Genomic DNA, 24,938 nt, shown 5'->3' with positions numbered 1-24,938 from the left:
TTGATCACTCGGATAAGGACAAAATAAATTTGTTCCAAGCAATGAAACATTTTAAACTTGTCAATCTTAATACAGCGACGCTTTCAGGTTAATTCAAGTTTAATTCCCCAGATTGTCACACCCTGATCTGTTTCACCTGTCTTGTGCTCGTCTACACCCCCCCACCAGGTGTCTCCCATTTTTTCCTGTTATTCCCTGTGTATTTATACCGGTGTCCTCTGTCTGTCTGTGGCCAGCTCGTCTTGTCAACAAGCATGTTTTTTCGTGTTCCTGTTTTTCAGAGTCTCCGTTTTTCTAGTCCTCCTGGTTCTGATCCTTTGCCTGTCCTGACACTGTACCCGCCTGCCTGACCATCCAGCCTGCGCTGACCTCGAGCCTGCCTGCTGCCCTATACCTTCTGAACTCTGACCTGGTTTATGAACCTCTGCCTATCCTCGACCTACCTCTTGCCCACCCCTTGTTTTTCAATAAATATCAGAGACTCAAATCATCTGCCTCCCTTGTCTGCATCTGGGTCTCCCCTTGTGTCGTTATAGTACGAACTGGCCATGACTGACCCAGCAGACTCGGACCAGCTCCGTCACGCTGTCTCACTGCAGGGAGCCACCATTAAAAAACATAAGGAGCTACTTCAGAACCTAATGGAAGGTCTCCATTCACTGGCGGAATGCCATGACCAGGGTTTCAAGACGTTACTGGAGCAATTCCGTGGACTATCTCACAGGCAGCATGCTACAACCGAGACCTCCCAGACGCTCAGTAATCCCCCAACCAGTGGTGGGTTTGTACAGCCTACCAAAAATGACGTCCTCCTATGGGTTTAGGTAAAGCCTCGGATTTCTCTGCCTTTCCCGCAGAGTACCAGGACCTTCTGGAGGTTTTCAGCAAGGCTCGTGCTACCTCCCTTCCTCCGCACCGTCCCTACGACTGCGCTATTGACAACCTCCAAGGCACCACCCCGCCTAGAGGCCGGCTATATTCCCTGTCTGGCCCTGAGACCAAGGCGCAGGGTTCTTCTTTGTGGAAAAGAAGGACACGTATTGACTACCGGGGCCTCAATGACATCACTGTTAAGAATTGTTAACCCCTACCACTCCTCTCCTTGGCTTTCAAACCTCTCCAGGGGGCAACAATCTTTTCCAAGTTGGATCTTCGGAATGCCTACCACCTTGTTCGGATACGCAAAGGAGACGAGTGGAAGACGGCCTTCAACACTGCCAGTGGACACTGAGTACCTGGTCATGCCGTTTGGACTCACCAACGCTCCCGCTGTTTTCCAGGACATGGTCAACGATGTGCTCTGTGACATGTTGAATCGTTTTGTGTTTGTTTACCTCGATGACATCCTTGTTTTCTCCTGTTCTGCCCAAGAACACATCCTTCATGTCCAACAAGTCCTTCAGCGCCTACTGGAGACCAGTTGTTTGTGAAAGCAGAGAAGTGCGAGTTTCACCCCTCTACTATCTCCTTTCTGGGATACGTCATCGCTGAGGGGAATGTTCAGATTGATCCTGAAAAGATGAGCGGTGGTAGATTGGCCCCAAACCACGCCCAGGGTGCAGCTGCAACGTTTCCTGGGGTTTGCTCATTTCATTCGGGGCAACAGCTCAGTGGCGGCTCCTTTCTCTGTACACAATTTGCAATATCTCCGCACAGCCAAGTGCCTTAATTCTAGGCAGGCCTGTTGGGCTCCACCATCTCCTACCGCCCAAGGTCCATGAATGTGAAGCTGGACGCCTCACAAGTCCTCAACTGGCAGCTTCATTATATAGTACCCGCAAAACACCAGTCTCAACGTCAACTGTTTAGAGGCAACTCTGGGATGCTGGCCTTCTAGGCAGAGTTGCAAAGAAAAAGCCATATCTCAGACTGGCCAATAAAAATAAAAGATTAAGATGGGCAAAAGAACACAGGCACTGGACATAGGAACTCTGCCTAGAAGGCCAGCATCCCGGAGTCGCCTCTTCACAGTTGACGTTGAGACTGGTGTTTTGAGGATACTATTTGATGAAGCTGCCAGTTGAGGACTTGTGAGGGGTCTGTTTCTCAAACTAGACTCTCTAATGTACTTGTCCTCTTGCTCAGGTGTGCACCGGGGCCTCCCACTCTTTCTATTCTGGTTAGAGACAGTTTGTGCTGTTGTGTGAAGGGAGTAGTACACAGCGTTGTATGAGATCTTCAGTTTCTTGGCAATTTCTCGCATGGAAGTCTTCCTTTCTCAGAACAAGAATAGTCTGACAAGTAAAAAAAAAAAAAGTATGTTTCTAGCCATTTTGAGCCTGTAATCGAACCCACAACTGCTGATGCTCCAGATACTCAACTAGTCTAAAGAAGGCCAGTTTTATTGCTTCTTTAATCAGGACAACAGTTTTCAGCTGTGTTAACAATAGCAAAAGGGTATTCTAATGATCAATTAGCCTTTTAAAATGATAAACTTGGATTAGCTAACACAAAATGCCATTGAAACACAGGAGTGATGGTTGCTGATAATGGGCCTCTGTACGCCTATGTAGATATTCCATTCAAAAACGAAATCACTTTGTTCCAATGTTTCCAGCTACAATAGTCATTTACAACATTAACAATGTCTACACTGTGTTTCTGATCAATTTGATGTGATTTTAATGGTCCAAACAATTTGCTTTTCTTTAAAAAACAAGGACATTTCTAAGTGACCCTAAACTTTTGAACGATAGTGTATATTGGGAGTAGTGCCTTTCCTCAGCCACAGTGTTTTATATGTGCAAAAGTACTATTTAGAAACAAAACATGCCAATTTGAAAAATTAGCTACGAGAGTTTGAGAGAGAATTTAGATGACTTTCGAGTAGTAAGACATGTATAAAAGCAACAGATACCATTAATAAGAAGGGGTTAAATAAAGGGCAAAGTTATTGATTATTATTATTATTATATCATTGTTTGTGCCCTGGTCCTATAAGAGCTTGTCACTTCCCACAAGCCGGGTTGTGACAAAAACTCACACTCATTGTTTAATAAATGTATTGTATATGTAACCGAAATGGCTAGCCAGTTAGCGGTGGTGCGCGCTAATAGCGTTTCAATCAGTGACGTCACTTGCTCTTAGACCTTGAAATAGTTTTTAATTTGCTCTGCAAGGGCTGCGGCTTTTGTGGAGCAATGGGTAACGATGCTTTGAGGGTGGCTGTTGTCGATGTGTGCAGAGGGTCCCTGGTTCGAACCCAGGTAGGGGCGAGGAGAGGGATTGAAGCTAAACTGTTACATTGATGCTGTTGACCCGGATGACTAGTTGCTGCGGAAAAGGAGGAGGTCAAAAGGGGGATGAGTGTAACCGATGTGATAAGGCTAGCTAGTTAGCAGTGGTGCGAGCTAATAGTGTTTCAATCGGTGAATGTTGAAGGGGTATGGGACTATAAAAAGTTTGGGAACAAGTGTTCTACAGGAACAAAATTGTCTTCTACAGGAACAACTTGATTTAGCCAAAAACAAATACGACAAAGTCCACTCTAAACTAGATAAATTCGATGAGTTATCTACAAACAGGATTGTGTAACTGGATAACATGCATTCAGTTTTGAACAACACTCAAAGCTGTTGACCCGGATGACTAGTTGCTGCGGAAAAGGAGGAGGTCAAAAGGGGGATGAGTGTAACCGATGTGATAAGGCTAGCTAGTTAGCGGTGGTGCAAGCTAATAGTGTTTCAATCGGTGACGTCACTTGCTTTGAGACCTTGAAGTAGTTGTTCCCCTTGCTCTGCAAGGGCCGTGGCTTTTGTGGCGCGATGGGTAACGATGCTTCGTCAGTTGTTGATGTGTGCAGAGGGTCCCTGGTTCGATCCCAGGTTGGGGCGAGGAGAGGGACGGAAGCTATTCTGTTACATTTAGTGTGTGCGTGGAAGGCTTACAATGATGACAAAAAACAACATTTGAGAGTTCGCTGAACCTGGTGCTAGAGGGGGTACACAGCTGGAGATTGAATGTTGAAGGGGTATGGGACTATAAAAAGTTTGGGAACAAATGTTCTACAGGAACAAAATTGTCTTCTACAGGAACAACTTGATTTAGCCAAAAACAAATACGACAAAGTCCACTCCAAACTAGATAAATTCGATGAGTTATCTACAAACAGGGTCGTGTAACTGGATAACATGCATTCAGTTTTGAACAACACTCAAAGCAATAATGTTCTAGTCAAAATGCTGCAGACCAAAGACGATCAGTTAATGAACACAATGACCAAGTTGGATGACAAAACAGATCAGAACTCATTGAAGTCGCTGACTAAATTAATGATGAGAGAACCTAGGTGATGAATATGGACAAAATTATCTCTAAGCAAGCGGAGGAAATCTCATAACTGAATCTCTTGCTTTGCACTCAAGACCTCTACCTGCAAACCATGTAAGATAAGTGTAAGTACTCTAAGCGCCCAAGTGGACTCCGCAATGCAGCAGAATACCACCCTTAGGTACCATCTGGAGGAACTCCAGAACAGTCACAAGCTACAGCGTGACTATGCAACCAAGCACGCAACCAGAGCTCGGTACACAAAGGAGTGAAGACAGAAGGTTTCAGACTTTACCTCTCTCAGGTGTCCCTCAGTCTTTTCCTCAAAATCTCATTCGGCCCAAAATCTCATTCAGCCCAAAAAAGGATGAAGCCAACCCTCTCCGCACGGAACACCTTGACAAAATCGTCAAAAACTTTGGCACCTTTGACCCCGTTCCAGGGAAACCAAACAACACTGAGACATTCTTAGCAGACAGAGGACGCCTATGATAGCTACCAGAACGCTACGGGTACTGATAGGCTTTACCTGTTGAAGTGAACGTCGAATAGACACCTGACAAGATTCATCCGTCTACAACAGCAACATGTGCAAAACGATTACACAAAACTTGCCACGGCTTTCTAAATAGAATTCAGTGGTTCTTCGACTCACAAACACAGATTCCACTCAAACTCCGATAAGTCAATCTGTTCCCACCATGAACAGAAATAACAAATCACTTTGTTCCAAACAATCACTCTTCTCTGTGGGGAATGTGACCACAAAACGCACCTCTGAAAGTCGCTACCTGGAAACAGTGCTGGAGGACTGCTTAACCAGTGATGGCCTAATTGATTCAGGCTCAACAATATCGCTCATCTCTCAAATGTTTTTCAATAATCTCAAAAGGGGCTGTGAACCCTGCTAAACATTGGTTAAAAACAGAACGATGCGACACTACACTGAGGTTTCACTCAGATAACCTCACCTCTCACTATGTGACGCATGCTGAAACCACACTTCCAAGACATTTCGCTTGTTCACCTTGTGTATGTTACCAGCCTCGAAACTGAACACCTGCTACTCGGAGCAGACTTGATGGATCGTTTGATCCCACTAATGGATTAGAAAAAAGTATGGTCACAAGTAACCGTGCCGTCTCCACTGACCACACTGCCAACCTAGTGTGTGACCCTAGGATGTCAACACATACATTCTAAGTGATTTCAATGGGTCTTTCACCATTCTGATTGTTAAAAATATATATATATCATTTGAGATCATTTCCACACTGTCATATAGGGCTGCATGATGAGGGCTAACAATCTAGGCCTTATTTTTAATGTTGCAATTGCGATTTGACTTGCAATTTAGAGCAAAACACTTGGGTAAGCTGTTGGAATCATTGAAATAGAATGATTATTCAAATTCTACAGTTAGAATATAATAGTGGGCACTCGGAATACAGAGTTGTTTGACATGACAATGAATGAAAATGCCAGGGAGAAGTTATTGTGTTTCCTAGGGGACCCTATAATCTTTGGCTACATTGAATGTTTCTCTTAGCTACATGTAGCTAACATTCTTACTTTGAGTATCCAACATTATTCTTTACAAGATACTGTTGCACAAACATGCTGATTTAGGTCTACACCATCACTGGCATTACCAGGCTGAATAGTTAATTACGTTTGCTCTGAATCAGTACATTTATTAGCTAGCGATTAGTATTAGCGGCTAACAAGATTTAAACCCAACTTGCTAAGGAAACACAAACTAGCTGTTTGCAGATGTAAGAAACACAAACTAATTGTGTAACTATATAACTCTAGTGGATTTATATTATGGAGCACAGTGAAAACATCATCATTGTCATCAACATTATTGCATGTTCTCCATTGGCCATGCAGACTGAACGCAAGTGTCTCGTGGTCAACTTGAGTGACAGGGGCGGTGCTAGGTCTATGTGGAAAGCCGCTTGGAGAGAGAGAAAGAGAGAGCGGGCAGATGACTCAACTAGCAAACTAAACAATAATAAAGGACATTACACATGGCGTATCACGTTTAACAAACCAAACATTCAAATACCATTATAGAAGGTAAATTAAAAACCCTAACCGGTCCGTGCGTCAACACCGGTATATTGTAAAATATGGTATACCGACCAGCCCTAGCTGCAACCACCATCATTGTATTATCTAAACCAGATCTATTGTGTTATATTCTCCTACATTCAATTCACATTTACACAAACTTCAGAGTGTTTTCTTTCAAATGAAATCAAGAATATGCATATCCTTGGTTCTGAGCCTGAGCTACAGGCAGTTAGATTGGGTATGTCTTCAGGCGGAAATTGAAAAAAGTAGGGGGGTAGCTCTAAGAGGATTTATTAAACATAAATATCTTATCAACACACTATAACCATGTTTCCATCCAGTTTTTATATGAGTAAAGTATTTTTTTAAATCTCGACAGCTATGACGGAAATAGGAAGTGTCGGTACACAATTTTTAAAAATGTTGACAGATAATTGTTCGTTCGACATGGTGGGATATTTTTTGTGTCTGTAAAATTATTAACGCCTTGAAACGGTGGGGGAAATGCTTGATGTGCAAATATTGGTATAATAACCATAATATGAAATTAAACTTGGAGTCAGGTGATGATATGGGGTGTCCTCCCACTACAATTTAAGTAATTTATGATAAACTTAACAAGGTGGTGAAAGCTTGATGCTACTTTCCAATAAATATTGAGGGTCTTATTCTGCTGACATGATAATCGATGATTGACTGCTGTTTGACAAGTAAAAATATGAATCGTTCTTATCCATAATAATCTCATGTAGACTAGCCTACCTGCACTGTATCTGTTGTTGGCAAGAGCACATGTGCCAAGACCAGAGTAGGCACATTTACTATTAAACGCAACAGTTTTTGTGACAAAACTATCGGTAGAGTGGAAACACATTGAACTTTAGATCTTTATTCGGTACATAAAAAACTTTAACGAAATATTACTTTGTGTGCGCACTATGTCATCATGCATTGATTTTTATCCGCACCAAGTCCATTTGGTAGAAACATACCACTAGTGGGAAAATGTGCATTGTTTAATGATGCAGAGTTAAGAATATTCACATGAAATTCTGCCGCCAATTGAATGGAAACCTAGCTATTGAGGGCACATTTTCAATCACTGCTGTAAGCAGCATAAGATGCTGAATTATGTTAAAGCTGCAATATGTACATATTTGGGCAACCAGACCATATTAACATAGAAAGGTGTTTTATAGATCTATAATTTTCATTGAAAGCAAGTCTAAGAAGCGGTAGATCTATTCTATGTCCATATTTCTATGCTTCCTCTTACATTTAGTTTTTTTGTGTCTTTTACTTTGGGTTTTGTACACCAGCTTCAAACAGCAGAACATATAATATTTGTGGTTATGTCAAATATATTTCACAGCAGTTTAGATGGTACAATACACTATACTTGCTTGTTTTGTCACAAACTCGGGTTTCTATCCAATTTTCCACAGATTTCCATGCAAATATTTAAAAATCTGCATAAAACAATATGTGCATTGTAGCACCAGAGATGTTTCCATCAAACATACTTTTTTGTGGATTAAAAGCTGTGCGTGATGACATAGTGCACATAAAAAGAACTTTTACTGTTCAATTCCCATGTACTGTCATGTTCTGACCTTTATTTTGTCTTTGTTTAGTGTGGTCAGGGCGTGAGTTGGGGTGGGCAGTCTATGTTTTGTGTTTCTATGTTTAGGTTTCTGTTTTGGCCTAGTATGGTTCTCAATCAGAGGCAGGTGTCGTTAGTTGTCTCTGATTGAGAATCATACTTAGGTAGCCTGGGTTTCACTGTTTGTTTCCATGTCTGTCACCACACAGGACTGTTTCGGTTTGGTTTTCGTTCATGTTCACATTTGTTGTTTTGTAGTTCTTAGTGTTCAGTTAATATTTTATACTAAACGATATGGATACTTACCACGCTGCGTTTTGGTCCGATCCCTGCTACACCTCCTCTTCAGACGAAGAGGAGGAAATCTGCCGTTACAGACCAACCCACCAACAGAGGACCAAGCGGCGTGGTAAAGGGCAGCAGCAATAGTGGCCGAAGACACAGGACTCATGGACTTGGGAGGAAATCCTAGACTGGAAAGGACCCTGGGCACAGCCAGGGGAATGTCGCTGCCCCAAAACTGAGCTGGAGGCAGCGAAGGCAGAGAGGCGCTGGTATGAGGAGGCAGCACGGCGGCGCGGTTGGAAGCCCGAGAGTCAGCCCCAAAAATGTATTGGGGGGTGGCACACAGGGAGTGTGGCGAAGCAAGGTAGGAGACCTGCGCCAACTTCCTGTGCTTACCAGAGAGCGAGAGAGACCGGGCAGGCACCGTGTTATGCTGTGGAGCGCACGGTGTCCCCGGTGCGGTACATTCCAGCTCCTCGTATTGGCCGCGCTAGAGTGGGCATCGAGCCAGGGGCCATGAAGCTGGCTCTACGCCTCTGGTCTCCAGTGCGTCTCCTTGGGCCGGTGTACATGGCACCAGCCTTACGCATGGTGTCCCCGGTTCGCCAGCACAACCCTACTAAAGGGCCCCACTGGACTGAGGGGCAGCTCTGGACTGAGGGGCAGCTCTGGACTGAGGGGCAGCTCTGGACTGGCCGGCGGCTCTGGCAGCTCCTGGCTGGCTGGCAGCTCCTGGCTGGCTGGCGGCTCTGGCCAGACGGGAGAATCTAGCAGCTCTGGCCAGACGGGAGACTCTAGCAGCTCTTGACAGACGGGAGACTCTAGCAGCTCTGGACAGACGGGAGACTCTAGCAGCTCTGGTTATTATAGCAATATTTCAACATAAAGGTGTTAGCGCGGCCATTTTTTGCATAATTAATTTTAACACAAAAATATCACACATGTCGAATTAACAAATTGTCTGTTGGCATTTATAAAATTGTACAAGCATTCCATGTAATCCATCAGGCCGATCGTGACTTTTTTCATACGTCAGGTAATTCATCCACAAACAGTTGGATGGAAACATGGTTAGTACATGAAATAAAGTAAACTATTAGAATTTCTGCAACCAGGAAAGGGCGAACCGATTTCTGCATAGTGCATTTTAAAACCACCATGACCTGCTAAACCATGGTTTACACTTTGATCACACCGACAGCATCATGGCATTTGGTACACCAGGATTACATTCAATACCAATGGAGGCAATTGCAGTGCGTTCGGTGTGGTGCATACATTGGATTTATCTAAAGTATGCATCAAACTGTATGCTAAACGGAAATATCCATATGATGCTGCATACTATTTTGGGCAAAGACACTGCGGGTGTGTTCAAAGCGTTATTATTTTCTTAATTATTCGAACACACCGACGGCGTCGTTGCGCAAAATAGTATGCAGAATCATCTGGATATGTATGCAACAAAAGTTCAACATTCACCTTCTACTACCATCTCTTGATAACCTTTGCTATAAATGTTAAAAATCCAATCTACTGAAATGTATATCACTTTTGGCCTATCCCTCTGTACAGGTATGTCTCTACTACTCTCACCACTCCTCCCCCTTAATCCATCTTCCTCTACATTCTTCACTACCTCAGCATGTGACAACTTCTGAACTACTCTAACCCTGGAGAACCCCAACCTGCCGCTCTCACACGGGACATTTCTGATCCCCAGCTCCATGGGCACCCCTACAATTAATACATTCCACTACTTTCCCCAATACTAGACATTCCTTTGTCTCATGCTGTTCTGCACATTTCTCACACCTTGGACCCTCCCTCCTACACACTGTGTGGGAGCAAACGGTACATATAGGGACAAACATAATACTGTAGAGCAAAGGTGTACATTAGACCACAGGAGGAAGAGGACACACTTAGAGTGCATTTGCCATTCTGGTAAAAACAGGAAACCAAAAATAACAGACGTAATGGCCAAAGCCATAAAATGCATAAATGTTTAGGGTAAAATGCATTGTCTATTGTAGAGGACAGGAAACCAAAGCAAGGCCATGAGTGCATAGGACAGCTGGACATACCGAGGTCAGAGGGACACACAAAGGAGGGGGTCAGCCAAATGACCAACTGATGGACTGTAGACATAGGGCATACATTTTTAGGACATGAAGATGCTGAAGGAATGTTAGAAGAGACACATAGTCTACTAGTCCTAATAAGGACAGACAAACCAAAGAACATACCAAGCTAAACATAAGGGGCCCATAGGATAAGATGGGCATGTATTATTTTTGGGACATGAGGTCCTGCCACCATTATAATTTAACTGAAAGCAGATATGGGCGTTATTGGGAGTGAACAAACAGGAAGCACAGATTGAAAGATAATGGTGGCAGATGGACTGAGGGAAGTAACTTCATTTGCATGTGGAATGGACTCATATGTTGTATGTGTATAAATACAGAGCTAGTGCTTCTGATATGTTTGTATTAAACGCCTATATTGAATTCACAAGTTCTTGTAAGTGTTATATTTTGAAACGATTCTCCACGACAACTGCTGCCACATGCCCATAAGCTTGACACCTGTAACATCATAATGTATTTGGCACATGCACTCGTACAGGATAACTTCTGTATCCTAACAACACGTTGTCAGGCAAAGACTCGACTTCTAAACTCAAAAGAACAGACAATGACTCTTCTGTTTCCCCACACTGCCTGCATCACATCAAACGACGAGCATCACATACACCGGGAATCTTTCCCCTCAGCTGGTCAACTTTAATATTTACTGCTACCCCTATTATCACTCCTTTCATTTGTGCCCTTTTCTAGAGAACGAAACAATACACTTTTCCTGCCCCCATTCGTTTTACTCCAAGCGCTTTCTCCCTCTGCCCAACAGAAACACAAACAATCACTAGACCACTTCTGGTTACCCTCACCGATTCCACATGAGTCATGACCCACCTCTTTTTTCACCCACCGTGAAACCACAAATGGATCACTAGAGTCCACTTTTTCCATCAACTTCACTCCTACTGTCACAGACTCTTCTTTTTCCTGATCCTCGGTGCATACCTCGGTCTCAGGTAACTTCACCGCACCTACCACCTCTGATACTTCACCCTCATGCACGTCCATGTATCCTCCTGTCGTCAGCTACCGAGGTAAAGACAGTTTCAAATTGGATATTCAGGCTTTCAAACCACTTAAGCCACAGACTCCAAATAAGTGTAATTATGTTGGAAAAATTGCGCACAACATTGCACAGGTCTTATTTTCACGATTTGGACATAAATTCGCTTTCCAGAGCTAATAAACATGTGGAAATGTGAGCTGCATTTTGTATTACTAGTTGAATTAGTTAGGGAGCGTAAACAGTGTAGGGAGCGTAAACAAAGTACAAACTTTTTTTAACATCCGACCACAACTCTATCCTCCTGATTCCTGCTTACAAGCAACAATTTAAGCAGAAGCACCAGTGACTTGGTCTGTAAAAAAGTGGACAGATGAAGCACATACTAAACTACGGGACTGTTTTGCTATCACAGACTGGAACATGTTCCGGGATTTTTCCGATGGCTTTGAGGAGTACACCACATCAGTCACTGGCTTTATCAATAAGTGCATCGAGGACGTCGTCCCCACGGTGACTGTACGTACATACCCCAACCAGAAGCCATGGATTACATGCAACATTCGCACTGAGCTAAAGGGTAGAGCTGCCGCTTTCAAGGTGCGGGACTCTAACCCGGAAGCTTACAAGAAATCCTGCTATGCCCTGCAACGAACCATCAAACAGGCAAAGCGTCAATACATGGCTAAGATTGAATCATTCTACACTGGCTCTTACGCTCGTCTTATTTGGCAGGGCTTGCAAACTATTAGACTACAAAGGGAAGCACAGCCGCGAACTGCCCAGTGACACGAGCCTACCAGACGAGCTAAATCACTTCTATGCTCATTTCGAGGCAAGCAACACTGAGGCATGCATGAGAGGATCAGCTGTTCCAGACGACTGTAGCCGAAAAATTTGAAAAATGTATGTAATATCATGTGAGATGGAAATGGACAAACTAAAGGGTGTGCAATGTGTAGGCCCACTCAGTGGACATTCTGAACCTTGTTTGAAGTCCCTAGGTCACATGACCAAGGAGCTATTGAAATTATACATTTTGAAAAATTTATGTAAAATCTTGTGAGATGAAAATTGACAAACTAAAGGGTGTGCCACATAGAAGGGTTAAACATGGTCTTAACTTGCAATGCTCAACCCTCCTGCCAACCCCCACGTCACTCCACCAACCACCAGGATGCCCGGCATCAGAACATTCCAGGCATTCCCGTGACTGGCCGATAGCAGGTTGATTGGCATGTCGGACCCCGCGAACACCAGGTATTGGTAAGTACAACACAACCAACTAATAGTAAAACACACAGCTGTCTGTGCAGGTCGCTACAATACGTTCGATAAATCAACGTATGCACTGCAACTGGCTCTGCTACGCAATGCTGCAAGGCATTGGAAATTAATGCAATTCTGGTTTACCAAAATGCAATGAGCTGTCGGTGTGTTCAAAGCATAAGAAGGGTGCTGCAGCGCCCCCTGAAAAATCTGGGAAAATATTTACATGAATAATTTAAGTGGTTCGTAATTAGTTCTAATTGTCATGAATTACTGTGGTTAGCCTACACAGGTGTTGTAAGATCTGTCATGTGTAAGCAATAAGCATAGGAAAGGGCCCCCAGGCTCATTGCAGAAAAGAAACGTTGCCTTGCAAAATAGTAGGCAAGGCAACAATCTCTTAAGTGCTTCACCTCTTTTTGTTTTCGCTGTGGGCTTTAAATGGGGCTCCTGGCTCACGCCTGGGAGGCGGCCCAGTTCCAGAACGAATGCGAACACTTTTCACCCAGTATAAACTCCTCACACACATAACCCGGGCTAGATAATCGAATCCCCTCACTGTGCCAGGTTTGTGAAAGGGGTGTTAACAAATGCAGCGATTCCCCAACACCTTATTGGTCACAGGTGGCATCGCTCAGAGTTATTAGGTAGTTATTGGTCACTCAACTCTTGCTTATCTATTTCAACATTCTGGTGAAGGGGCTAGCTGTAAATAGGCGACTCACACGAGCTATTCGGTTGTTCCGTGGCAGTGGTCGAGTCGTTCTTCTGTAACAGTAGTTTATTCGGACCCAAAAGGCTTGAGGGAATTCAACGAGCGTATTTTGTTTGTTGGAGTTTTTTTGGTTGAGTGTTCGTAGTTATTCATTGAACGTGCCCTGCAAAGTACAAACTTTATCCGCAGATAACCGGTAGTTAACGTTAGATGGACGACGGCGAGCAAGTCGTATCATCCACAACCGAAGACGAAATGAGTAGATACAGTCAATACGGTAATCATTATGGCAACAACGAGGCCACAGCTACATTTGGCGATGATGATATTGTAGACTTAGTTGGCGGAGCACATGATGCTATTGAGAGACACAAGGCTTCGTACCCCGAGGATATAATCAAATTTACGAAGGACGAGGAAGCGCTACTGACCACCACCACAGAGCGTGCCACGGGACAACAGACACACGACGAGGTGATTCCAGATTCCACCCCATCAGAGGAAGAGTTGGCAGAAATAATTCCAACACCAGTGATTCGCAGTTTTTTGGATGCAGACTCTTTGCCAGAACTCATCAGACCATATACTCCGGCAAAAGCAGCTCCAGAAGAAGCAGGTCCAGTACTAGAAGCAGCTCCTGAGAAAGAAGCGATTGCTGCTCCTCCAGCACCATCCCGTGAGTCGTCAATATCTGGTTTTTAAATATGTCTCTTGTTAAAGCGTTATTAAAATAGACGTTTCAGTACTTGCTTGCTAACTTAATTGGCAATAATGTTACAGTTGACTGCCTGGCTAACTAATGTTTGGTAACGTTAGCTAGTTTATGTGATTGTGGAATTAATGCGGCAAAATTTATTTTTTTAAATATGAAATTGTTGCGCACGGTTCGAGACTGCATTGGTAGCTTGATATAGTCAGATACTCCACACAGGCAGGTAGTGGCAGGCTAGCTAACTAACCATATCTATGTCTTCCCCCTAAAAAAAGGGTGGTTAACTAGATAGCTGGCTTTGTAAAGATGATGCAGACCACCTACTTGACACATCAGCAAGAAGCTAGTTAATATAGTGAACTGGAATAATTGTACCACCTATTTCGACTATTTATATATACGGATGCGTCGGTGCTGATTATTACATAACATGTAATGCCATGGTATTTTTTTTAATCCAAGAAACTAACTAATTGGCTCATACTAGAATAATCCTGACTGTAATTTTCCGACCTGGTTTGTGGTTGCGCAAACCAAGCTAGCAAGCTCTGTTCTGACTCAGTCAAGATGCCTTGGATTCGTCACAACAAAGGAATCTCATCTAAATTCGTCCACTCCCCTATTTGAGTTGTTTATCCCAAAATTCCTTAAGTGAACGGTAGCTATCTACTGGAAACAAGCCTTTTTTTTTATGATGGCTAACATTTTTCATCGTACGAGAAATTGGGGTTTCACCCCTCCAATCTCTCGATCTGTCAACCATTCACGCTTTTGGATAATGGGGTGTTTTTATCTCATTCGGGTGAAGTCAGACATTGTTCGGGGGCATTGTTATTGTGTAAATTAGTTAGCGAATTTAATAAAATATGTTCTCTTTCCTGTTAGAATAGCTAAGCACTTTCCCAGACATGCGAGGCCAGACGGGCAGGGCGGGGTTGTGAGACAATTACAAAAACCTGGTTGAGTGTCATTCCATTTAATCGCTTTAGGCCCGACTATTGCCTAAGAACTAATATAAGCATACTTGTCATTTTGGAAGGGCAGACATGCTTTATATTCTACTTCGGTTTTCTGCAATAATTTGGAATGCCTTCTTACTGCAGGATAGATGCTAAAAACGTAAAGGAAATGGTCCTACTGGCTCTGACGGGCCTTGTGGGTTTGCTCCCTCTGTTTTTGCTGTGATGTGTATTCTCGCTATCCTAGGAAGGGCTAGATGAGCATGCTTAAGCGTGTATCAATACCCTCACAGCTGGATTTAGCTGCTACTAGTGCACTGAATCACCTCTGACTTTGTTGATCTACTTTTTAAATTGGAATGTTAACAACACAGTGCTGTAATTGCTTCTTTAATGTTACACCTACAATACTGTACACCGCTCTAGTTAATAACTGCACAACTATAATGTCCTAGAATGACCCCTTCTCATATTTCATATTGACTTGTGACTAGAGTTAACATGGCGTTCAATGCAGTCTGTGCCATTCGCTTTCTTTGCCTCCTCTCAGACATATTACATTTCATGATGCAGCTCTTTCATGGGCAGGTGTTGGCCTACATTTTAGGTTCCACAAAAGTGTTCAAGCGAAGTCCTTGACTACTAGCCTTACGCAGAACAGGTGGACAGAATTCAAGCAACATGGATTTCAATTATAGCTAATGTTAATTGTCTATGGTTCAATTTTAGATATACTTCAACTCAGGAACCTAGACTAGAGAAGTAACTGATCTTTAAACTGGTCTAATCTGAATAATCATTACGGTAATAAAAGCAAAACAAAATATATTTGTAACGTGATATTTCCTGGCTTTTGATGGGTGGATGCCTGATATTTTTTTGTTTTGTTTTTTTGTATGATTGGACTATGGTATTCAGAACCATTGTACGTTGATGGCAACTTGTTTAAGAAAACATGTTTTGCTTCTGTCCTATTGAAATATTCCCTGACATCTTAATCTACAGGTTATTGAGAATATTGTAACATTTTGGTGATTTGGCTAAAATGGAGCTCAAAGCATTCAAATTGGGAGATTTTTGCTACTAAACATTTAGTTTAGATGGTTGATTTGAATTTGTGCTCTTTCTGCCCTTTCTCTCTCCCCTAATGCTCTGCTTAGGTGTCTGTCAAGCATATGTCACAACCAGTTAGGCACAAAAGCTGGAATCAAGAATTCAAAGAGGGAATACCATTTTCAAATCTGTTGTCTAGGCTATTATATCTTAGATAAGAGCCTGAACCATATTTTTGCAGCTTAACCTGTTGCGAATTGATTTAGTTTTCATTAACTTGTTTACATTTTTTGTATACTTGGATCAGAAAATGATTGCTATGCTTAATTGTATCAGTAATTTTGCCTTTTAAAGGCAGATCTTCATGTTGCTACATTAAAAAGGAAATTCTTCAGTCATTCGGACACTTATGACCTTTTTCCCAGACTTTATTACATGCCTGTAAGCTATCTTGTATGCTATAAGCTGCCTGTCTTTACAGATGGTGTCAGCAATGTTGCACACTGGGTGGATTTACATTAGTAAAATATGTCTAGGGACAACATCAGATTTGCAACTTTTCTGTTTACACTAACGTTGGATATGGGTGCAGCTATTAGCATACTATAATACAACGGACACCAACATTTTCAGTCGATCACTTTCGCAGTCAAAAAGGAAGCAGAGATCTACCTCAGAGGGGGAAGGGAAAGGTCAAATCATGATCTGTGATCTTCAGGTTGAAAAATCAGTGCATTCAAGGAACTCAAGCTCAGAAGTTAATTTCCAAATTCCCAGTTATTTTGAACACTGCATTAGTCTCAGCTGAGGGAGAGGGCAGCAGAGTGTTCCATCTCACGGTCCCTGCTCTCTCCTCCCTTTCCCCTGGTGAGACTGACGACGACGACGGGGGGGGGGGGGGTACTACTGTCTTCCACCTGATGGTGAAACTCGAGTCACACCGCATCTGCCTCATGCACAAATTCATGTTGGTCCCATGACCAGAGAAAGTGAGAAAATGATTTGATAGTAAAATAGACGCGACAAGCTACTAATAATACAAACGCAGGGCTATCGATACACTTTGCTACTCATTCATTGCGGCGTGAGTGGAAAGTAGGGAGAAGCGCCTTTTGTAATAGTGTTGAATATAAACAGTGGCGGTGCTGAATAAAAACTTTGACATGAACGCACTCCTAAAAACAGCATCTCTTTTCTGTATTCTTTGACAGTCTCACTCTGGTCAGGGTTTTAAAACCCAAATATATCAAATCAAAGTTTATTTGTCACGTGCGCCGAATACAACACCTTACAGTGAAATGCTTACTTACAGGCTCTAACCAATGGTGCGAAGAAAAAAACGTGTGTAAGTAATTAAATAAAACAGTAAAAAGACATTTGAAAAAAGATTAGCAAGGCTATATACAGACACCTGTTAGTCAGGCTTATTGAGGTAGTCTGTACATGTAGGTATCGTTAAAGTGACTATGCATATATGATGAACAGAGAGTAGCAGCAGTGTAAAAAGATGGGTTGGGGAGGGGACACACAATGCAAATAGTCCGGGTAGCCATTTGATTACCTATTCAGGAGTCTAATGGTTTGGGGTTAATAACTGTTGAGAAGCCTTTTTGTCCTAGACTTGGCACTCCGGTACCGCTTGCCATGCGGTAGTAGAGAGAACAGTCTATGACTGGGGTGGCTGGGATCTTTGACAATTTTTAGGGCCTTCCTCTGACTCCGCCTGGTATAGAGGTCCTGGATGTCAGGCAGCTTAGCCCCAGTGATATACTGGGCCGTATGTACTACCCTCTGTAGTGCCTTGCGGTCGGAGGCCGAGCAATTGCCGTACCAGGCAGTGATGCTCTCGATGTTGCAGCTGTAGAACCTTTTGAGGATCTCAGGATCCATGCCAAATCTTTTTAGTTTCCTGAGGGGGAATAGGCTTTGTCGTGCCCTCTTCACGACTGTCTTGGTGTGTTTGTAGTTTGTTGTTGATGTGGACACCAAGGAATTGTAAGCTCTCAACCTGCTCCACTACAGCCCCGTCGATGAGAATGGGGGCATGCTCGGTGCTCCTTTTCCTGTAGTCCACAATCATCTCCTTAGTCTTGGCTACGTTGAGGGATAGGTTGTTATTCTGGCCCCACCTGGCCAGGTCTCTGACCTCCTCCTTATAGGCTGTCTCATCGTTGTCGGTTGTGTCGTCAGCAAACTTAATGACGGTTTTGGAGTCGTGCCTGGCTGTGCAGTCATGGGTGAACAGGGAGTACAGGAGGGGACTGAGCATGCACCCCTGGGGAGCTCCAGTGTTGAGGATCAGTGTGGCGGATCAGTGTGGCAGATGTGTTGCTACCTACCCTCACCTCACCACCTGGGGAGGCCTGTCAGGAAGTCCAGGATCCAGTTGCAGAGGGAGGTGTTTAGTCCCAGGATCCTTAGCTTGGTGATGAGCTTTGTGGGTACTATGGTGTTGAACTCTTAGCCTTAGTCAATGAACAGCATTCTCACATAGGTGTTCCTTTTGTCCAGGTGGGAAAGGGCAGTGTGGAGTGCAATATAGATTGTATCTGTGGATCTGTTTGGGTGGTATGCAAATTGGAGTGGGTCTAGGGTTTCTGGGATAATGGTGTTGATATGAGCCATTACGCAGCCTTTCAAAGCACTTCATGGCTACGGACGCCTTTGTGTTCTTGGGCACAGGGACTATGGTGGTCTGCTTGAAACATGTTGGTATTACATACTCAATCAGGGACATGTTGAAAATGTCAGTGAAGACACCTGCTAGTTGGTCAGCACATGCCCGGTGCACACGTCCTAGTAATTCGTCTGGCCCTGCAGCCTTGTGTTTGTTGACCTGTTTAAAGGTCTTACTCATGTCTGCTACGGAGATCGTGATCACAGTCGTCCGGAACAGCTGATGCTCTCATGCATGCCTCTGTGTTTCTTGCCTCGAAGCGAGCATAGAAGTGATTTAGCTCATCTGGTAGGCTCATGTCACTGGGCAGCTCGCAGCTGTGCTTCCCTTTGTTGTCTGTAATAGTTTGCAAGCCCTGCCACATCCAACGAGCGTTGCAGACCGTGTAGTATGATTCAATCTTAGCCCTCTATTGACGCTTTGCCTGTTTGATGGTTCGTCGCATGGCATAGCGGGATTTCTTGTAAGCTTCCGGGTTAGTCCCGCACCTTGAAAGCGGCAGCTCTACCCTTTAACTCAGTGCGAATGTTGCCTGTAATCCATGGCTTCTGGTTGAGGTATGTACGTACAGTCACTGTGGGGACGACGTCCTCGATGCACTTATTGATAAAGCCAGATGTGGTGTATTCCTCAATGTCATCGGAAGAAACCCGGAACATGTTCCAGTCTGTGATAGCAAAGCAGTCCTGTAGTTTAGCATCTGCTTCATCAGATTTTTTTTTTACAGACCGAGTCACTGGTGCTTCCTGCTTTAATTTTTGCGTGTAAGCAGGAATCAGGAGTATAGAGTTGTGGTTGGGTTTACCAAATGGAGCGTGAGGGAGAGCTTTGTACGAGTCTCTGTGTGTGGAGTACAGGTGATCTAGATTTTTTTTTCTCCCTCTGGTTGTACATTTAACATGTTGATAGAGATTTGGTAGAACTGATTTAAGTTTCCCTGCATTAAAGTCTCTGGCCACTAGGAGCGCCACCTCTGGGTGAGTGGTTCCCTCTTTGCTTATTTCCGTATACAGCTGTCTTAGTGCCACCATCTCTGTCTGTGGTGGTAAATAAACAGCCACAAAGTATAGCTGAGAACTCTCTAGGCAAGTAGTGTTTCCTGCAGTTTATCACAATATACTCTTCAGGCAAACAAAATCTAGAGACTTCTTTAGATTTCGTGCACCAGTTGTTGACGACTTTGGATCACTACTGGCTGTAAGCGAACGAGTGATTCGCATTTGGAGCAATACTGGCTGTATCCAAGGCTCAGCCAATCGTTCACATAACAGAAGCAGCACATGACTGAAGAGAGAAGAGACAAATAATTAGCTAGTTACGTCGTCAGCGCACGCTCTGGGAAGACGGCGGGAGAGTGGAGAGGCAGTTTGCGCTTCCTCTGAACGATAACGAAGAGGTAGGTGAGAAGCCTGACCACGGAGACGGGTGTGAGGTGGTGATGAAGTGTACTTCCATGAGCTGTAACTGAAAAACAACTGGCTTTTGGAAAGTTTCAGATGAGGGTGGTGGAACAAGTATTTTTAAGGATCTTGCTGGCTGGCTCGAATTCTCCGTTAGCTAGCCAGAGAAATGTTGAGTCACATTAGCCAACTTATCTGATCAAATCATTTTGTTTATGGTGTGAAAATTAGCTGGCTAATTAAGTCAGTTGGGTAACGTTACAACAGATGCGCTAACATTAGTAACCTAACCAATTCACGATTGCATTAACTGGTAATGTTAGATGACTATTTGCCGTTCCTGAAGTTATAACACGTCAGTTGCTTATTGGACCCTGGCAATCTGTGTGTAATGTTAACTCTAAGGAACTAACTACGATCTGTGAGCTAATGTTTTCCCTCTACAGTGTGTGGTTAATTTTCAGAATGAGAGAACTAGGTAAAAATGAGGCTTTGCTTGTTAAACAGTTAGGTGTTGCTGGGCCTGGCTTAAGCTGGATGCCACTATAGTGGTGAAAGGAACACCACACACTTTCCCTCTTTCTCACTTTTTCAATTCAGTGGATTAAAAGGGGTATGCTAGGTGTTCTCTCTGCCTGAAAGAGATCAATTAAGCCAACAAAGGGTATCATGCTCTGCTGGCACATTGTAGAACAGATGTCCACAGGCAAAAAGTGTATAATGTGCAGTGTAGCCCAAAGATATTGCTTTTGTTGTGTTGACCTTGACAGTAACACGTGAGTGAGGGGGGGATTATTACATTTTTACTCAGTGAATGTTATTTTTGTACACGTAGCCTTGTGCACATGTAGCCTTGTGCATAGTGGCCACTATGAAAAAAATAGAATGCCTGTTTTGTTTCATTCTATTTCTACAAAAGGGTCAATGCAGATAGGCTGTGTAGTGTAGTATTCCAGTATAGAGCTACTGTAGTGTTTTGCTACTGTAGAAATTGTTCAGGCTCCTGTTGGTTCAAGACTTGGTCCATCGGTACCGCTTGCCGTGCGGTAGCAGTGAGCAGTCTGACTTGGGGGGGCTGGAGTCAATTGACAGGTTTTGGGGCTTTCCTCAAATTGAAGAGGGCAGTCTAAGTGTAGACGAAGGGTTCTGTAGGGAGGAATGGTGTAAGATCATTCCCAATGTGTTCTCCAACTCATGAAGCATTTTAGAAAAAGGCTGCGATTGTCCTTGGAAGGTGAGGTATTGACAACAGGGTTGTGAATAATTTTACCCCTGATTTTTATTTTTTATTTCATTTTTTGGGGAAAAAATGACTTGTTAAACACAACTTCGTTCTTTGTATTAGTATACCAATATACTTTCCATTTTTAGCATACAATATAGCTCCGTATTTGAATTATTTATTGTAGTCATTTTTGTTCATCTTTGTCAAAGGTATCAATATTTTCGGACCCCACTATGTGGTGTAGATATTCCCCACACTATCTCCAGAGGTCGTGTGGCAGATCTCTTCAAGAGATTTTCATCTGTTTATACTACAGAAGTATCTCTCCTGGACCTAGTTTGTTGTCATAGTGTAGAGGCCCCATGTTAGGGTCTGTTTCACACTGTTGTAGTGTTAATTGTTTTCTGTTTTCTCAGCTGCTGGCATTGTCCACTTCACACTGTGCTACTGTCTCTTTTTCAGATGACAATTTTCTTCCTGCTGCGCTTCAACCTCTGATGCAATTCCCAAAAGGCAAGTTCTTTTTCCTGGCTGCCTTTGTCCTCCTGCATCTTCTCTTTTTAATTTCATGCCTTTTATACCTTAATTACATTTTGACTGATATGCATGCAAAGTTTGTTAAAGGCCCAAATGCAGCTGTTTTTTTAATAGTAATTTCTTGGTAGCAATTATGTACCTTACGGTAATAGTTTCCAATTGTAAAAAAATAAACCAATTGCCTTTTTAGCTACAGTTACCACCTGGGGATGTTACCAGGCAAGCTGAAATTCCACCCACGATTAGAAGGTCCTGAGTTTCTGGTTGAAAATACAATTTTACAATCAGGAAATAACACTGATAAAATTTGTTCACACTTTGTACAATATGATATAAAACACCGGGTAACTGCACTTGGCCTTTAATAATATTTTACATTATATTTGCATTTAAGTAATTTAAAAGAAAGACTAACATTGTTTGTATGATCCTATTATGTGGATCCCTGTGATAAGTCCACTTACAGTAGAGAAGATAGACACTAACTTTACAGTTAAACGTTTAGGTGATGATTCCCCTCATTGATTGTTCCTATGTTAAAAAAAAAATCTCCCATAACTGGTTTTGTGTCTTTTGGCATGCCAGTTTATAACTCTGAGATCACTGATGGGAAACAACACCTCAACTCTGCAGACTGCTGGCAGGGCATGCCAGGCATGGCTTGCTAGCGCTGAAGGAATGGAGTGTGTCTTGATGTATTGCATTTTCCCTCTTTACTCAAGAACTTGGGCAGAAGGGTGATTCCCCTGCTCCCATCTCCCCTCTCTCTCGTCTTCACTCTCCTGACTCTCTGGAAGACCTCTCTTTGTCAGAGAGTCCAAATCCAACATCTGCTCCATTGGGCTTCTCTTCTTGGCCTTCTACTGAGCCCCCCAAAATACTGACCAAGGATATGCCTTGGAATGAAGAGGGTAACACCAGATTAGGATTTAGTAAGAGTGATGAGGATATTGTGACAGGGTTAGAAACTGCTACCTACATTCAAAGTAAATATAAAAAAAATTGCCCCGAGAGCAATGTAGTGTCCAAGTCTCTGTGTGGAGACAGTGGCGTGGTCTCTCCTGAAGAGCAGCTTTGTAGCCCAGTCAGGTCTACTACTCCTTCCCAGTCCCCCAATAATCCCCTGATGACTCCTGACTCTGACATTGCACCTGCCTCCTCTAACCCAACAGAGCACTGGGATTCTCCACTCTTAGCTTCTCAAGACAACCCCAGGGCCTCCATGGATACGTTTTCCAAAGACTCAGCATCCAGAGGCTCCTCTGGGTATGAGCCAGATATGCTTGGCCAATCAGATGATGACTTAATGTCTGAGGTGAAGAAGAATCCTTTCCAGGGCTTCTCCCCTGTAGCAGATGCTGGGTTCTCCCATCTTGGGGATATGACCTCTGACAGCCAGGCAGCTAAAATGTCTGAGAGTCCCACCCCAGACCTGGTCCAGTATGGCCAGGCTGAAGACTCACAAGATGGCAGCCCACCATCATATTACGATGAAACAAAAACATATGAGTCTGTCAAGATGGCTGCGGACTCGCTCATGGAGCCACTCAATCAGTTCTCAACCACCCCAAAAGAGAGTGAGGACTCTACACTTACATCTCTTCCAGATATCTTAAAGCCCTTCCCTCTGAACCCTGACAAAGTGGACTCAGGCTCTTCTGAAGGAAGCACTGAGCCGAGCCCTGCTCCTGTCCGGAAGATGGTTGAGTCACCCACTGTCCCTGTCCCTCTGTCAGCCACAAATCCCTTTGCTTTCGATTCCAAAGCTTTACTGCTGAAGGAGCTGACTGAGGAGACTGAAGCAAGACTAGCTGTGAAGACTGAAGATGAAGGCTTTAGGGCCTTTGACCTCGTAAAGGAGGCAGAGCCTACACCCCATAGCAAAGCACCTGTCCAGATAGAACAAAAAGATTGGATGTTGTCCAGTCAAGATTCACCTCAAATTGTGAACAAATTAGAGCCTCTTAATTTCCAGACGAAGACCCCTGAATATTCTGATTCTGAGAGTCCGTCAGCAGACTCCCTGTCCCCTGTTCTGGAGGCAATGGCCAAGAATCCTGCAAGTTTCCAGGTGGAGTCTGAGAAGAATGACATGAAAGTGGAAGAGGCAGAGGCAGCAGAGGATATCTCTGAGCCGGAAGTGTCCTCTGAAGAGTTTGAGTTCATCGAGAGGCCCCTCAGGGGTGTAATCGATGAGTTTCTAGAAGCATTAGATAGCTCCAAGTTTGCTAAGGCAACAGAGTTTAGCATGGATGAAGATGACATGCGCTTTGGGCTGACGGATGTGGAGTCTGCAAATATAGTCCCAGAAGTTCAGGAAGAATCTCCTAGTCAGCGCTCTTACCTCCTACTCACCCAGAAGGTCAAGTCAGACCTGGAGAAGGATGATACCAAAGGTCCCGCCTCAAAGGCCCCTCTCATCCACTCGCCTGTTCGCAAACCGGAGTTGCTCTCTAAGGACACAGAGGGCCCTGGAATAGATCAGATGCCCAACCTGAGTGCTGAAGCAGGTAATTTCCACATGGAAGTTAACCACTTATTTTTTTTATTTTTTTTATTGGTGCATCATTTTACTCGGTTGTCATTTCCCTTTTTTCCATAAGTTTTAACTTTTTCATCACCTTTCTCCTCTGCATTGTCCCTTTTTTAGCATTTTAAAAATAAATAAATAATAATTTACAATTGCGTGCATGTGTTGGCATGATTTTTGTTTTCATGATCTTGGTTTTCATGTTTTCTTTCATAATTTGTGTTTTTTAATCCATCCTCTTGATCTAGTAAGTAATGCATTTCTCGTGTGCAATGGGGGGGGTTACAAAGAGATTGTTAAAATTACATTGACACCACACAAGCCATTTTACAGGAAGTGACCTAGCAGTGTATACCTCATTCCTCATTAAGATATACAGTGCCTTCAAAGTATTCACACGCCTTGACTTTTTTCACATTTTGTTACAGCCTGAATAAACAATTTATTAAATCGTTTTTTTTGTCACTGACCTACACTC

The 24,938-nt window shown here is 43.4% G+C and overlaps 1 protein-coding gene across 4 annotated transcripts in view; it reads left to right on the top strand.

The window, feature by feature from the left end:
* The first annotated feature begins 13,243 nt into the window (after positions 1-13,243).
* Positions 13,244-24,938, top strand: part of LOC109898879 (reticulon-4) — a 34,884-nt gene continuing 23,189 nt past the window's right edge. The window contains exons 1-3 of one of the 4 annotated variants that reach the window (XM_031835601.1): positions 13,299-14,043; positions 21,856-21,906; positions 23,103-24,440. In XM_031835601.1, the coding sequence (XP_031691461.1) occupies positions 13,578-14,043; positions 21,856-21,906; positions 23,103-24,440 (1,855 nt within the window). In that variant the 5' untranslated portion in view covers positions 13,299-13,577. Of the gene's footprint in view, positions 14,044-21,855; positions 21,907-22,652; positions 24,441-24,938 lie in introns of all 4 variants that reach the window. The other 3 variants (XM_031835600.1, XM_031835602.1, XM_031835603.1) reach the window with 3 other exon arrangements.

Source organism: Oncorhynchus kisutch, linkage group LG11 (assembly GCF_002021735.2).
Source record: "Oncorhynchus kisutch isolate 150728-3 linkage group LG11, Okis_V2, whole genome shotgun sequence".
NCBI lineage: Eukaryota > Metazoa > Chordata > Actinopteri > Salmoniformes > Salmonidae > Oncorhynchus > Oncorhynchus kisutch.
The sequence above is the reverse complement of the archived record's forward strand: the minus strand, read 5'-3'. Positions and strand labels throughout refer to the sequence as shown.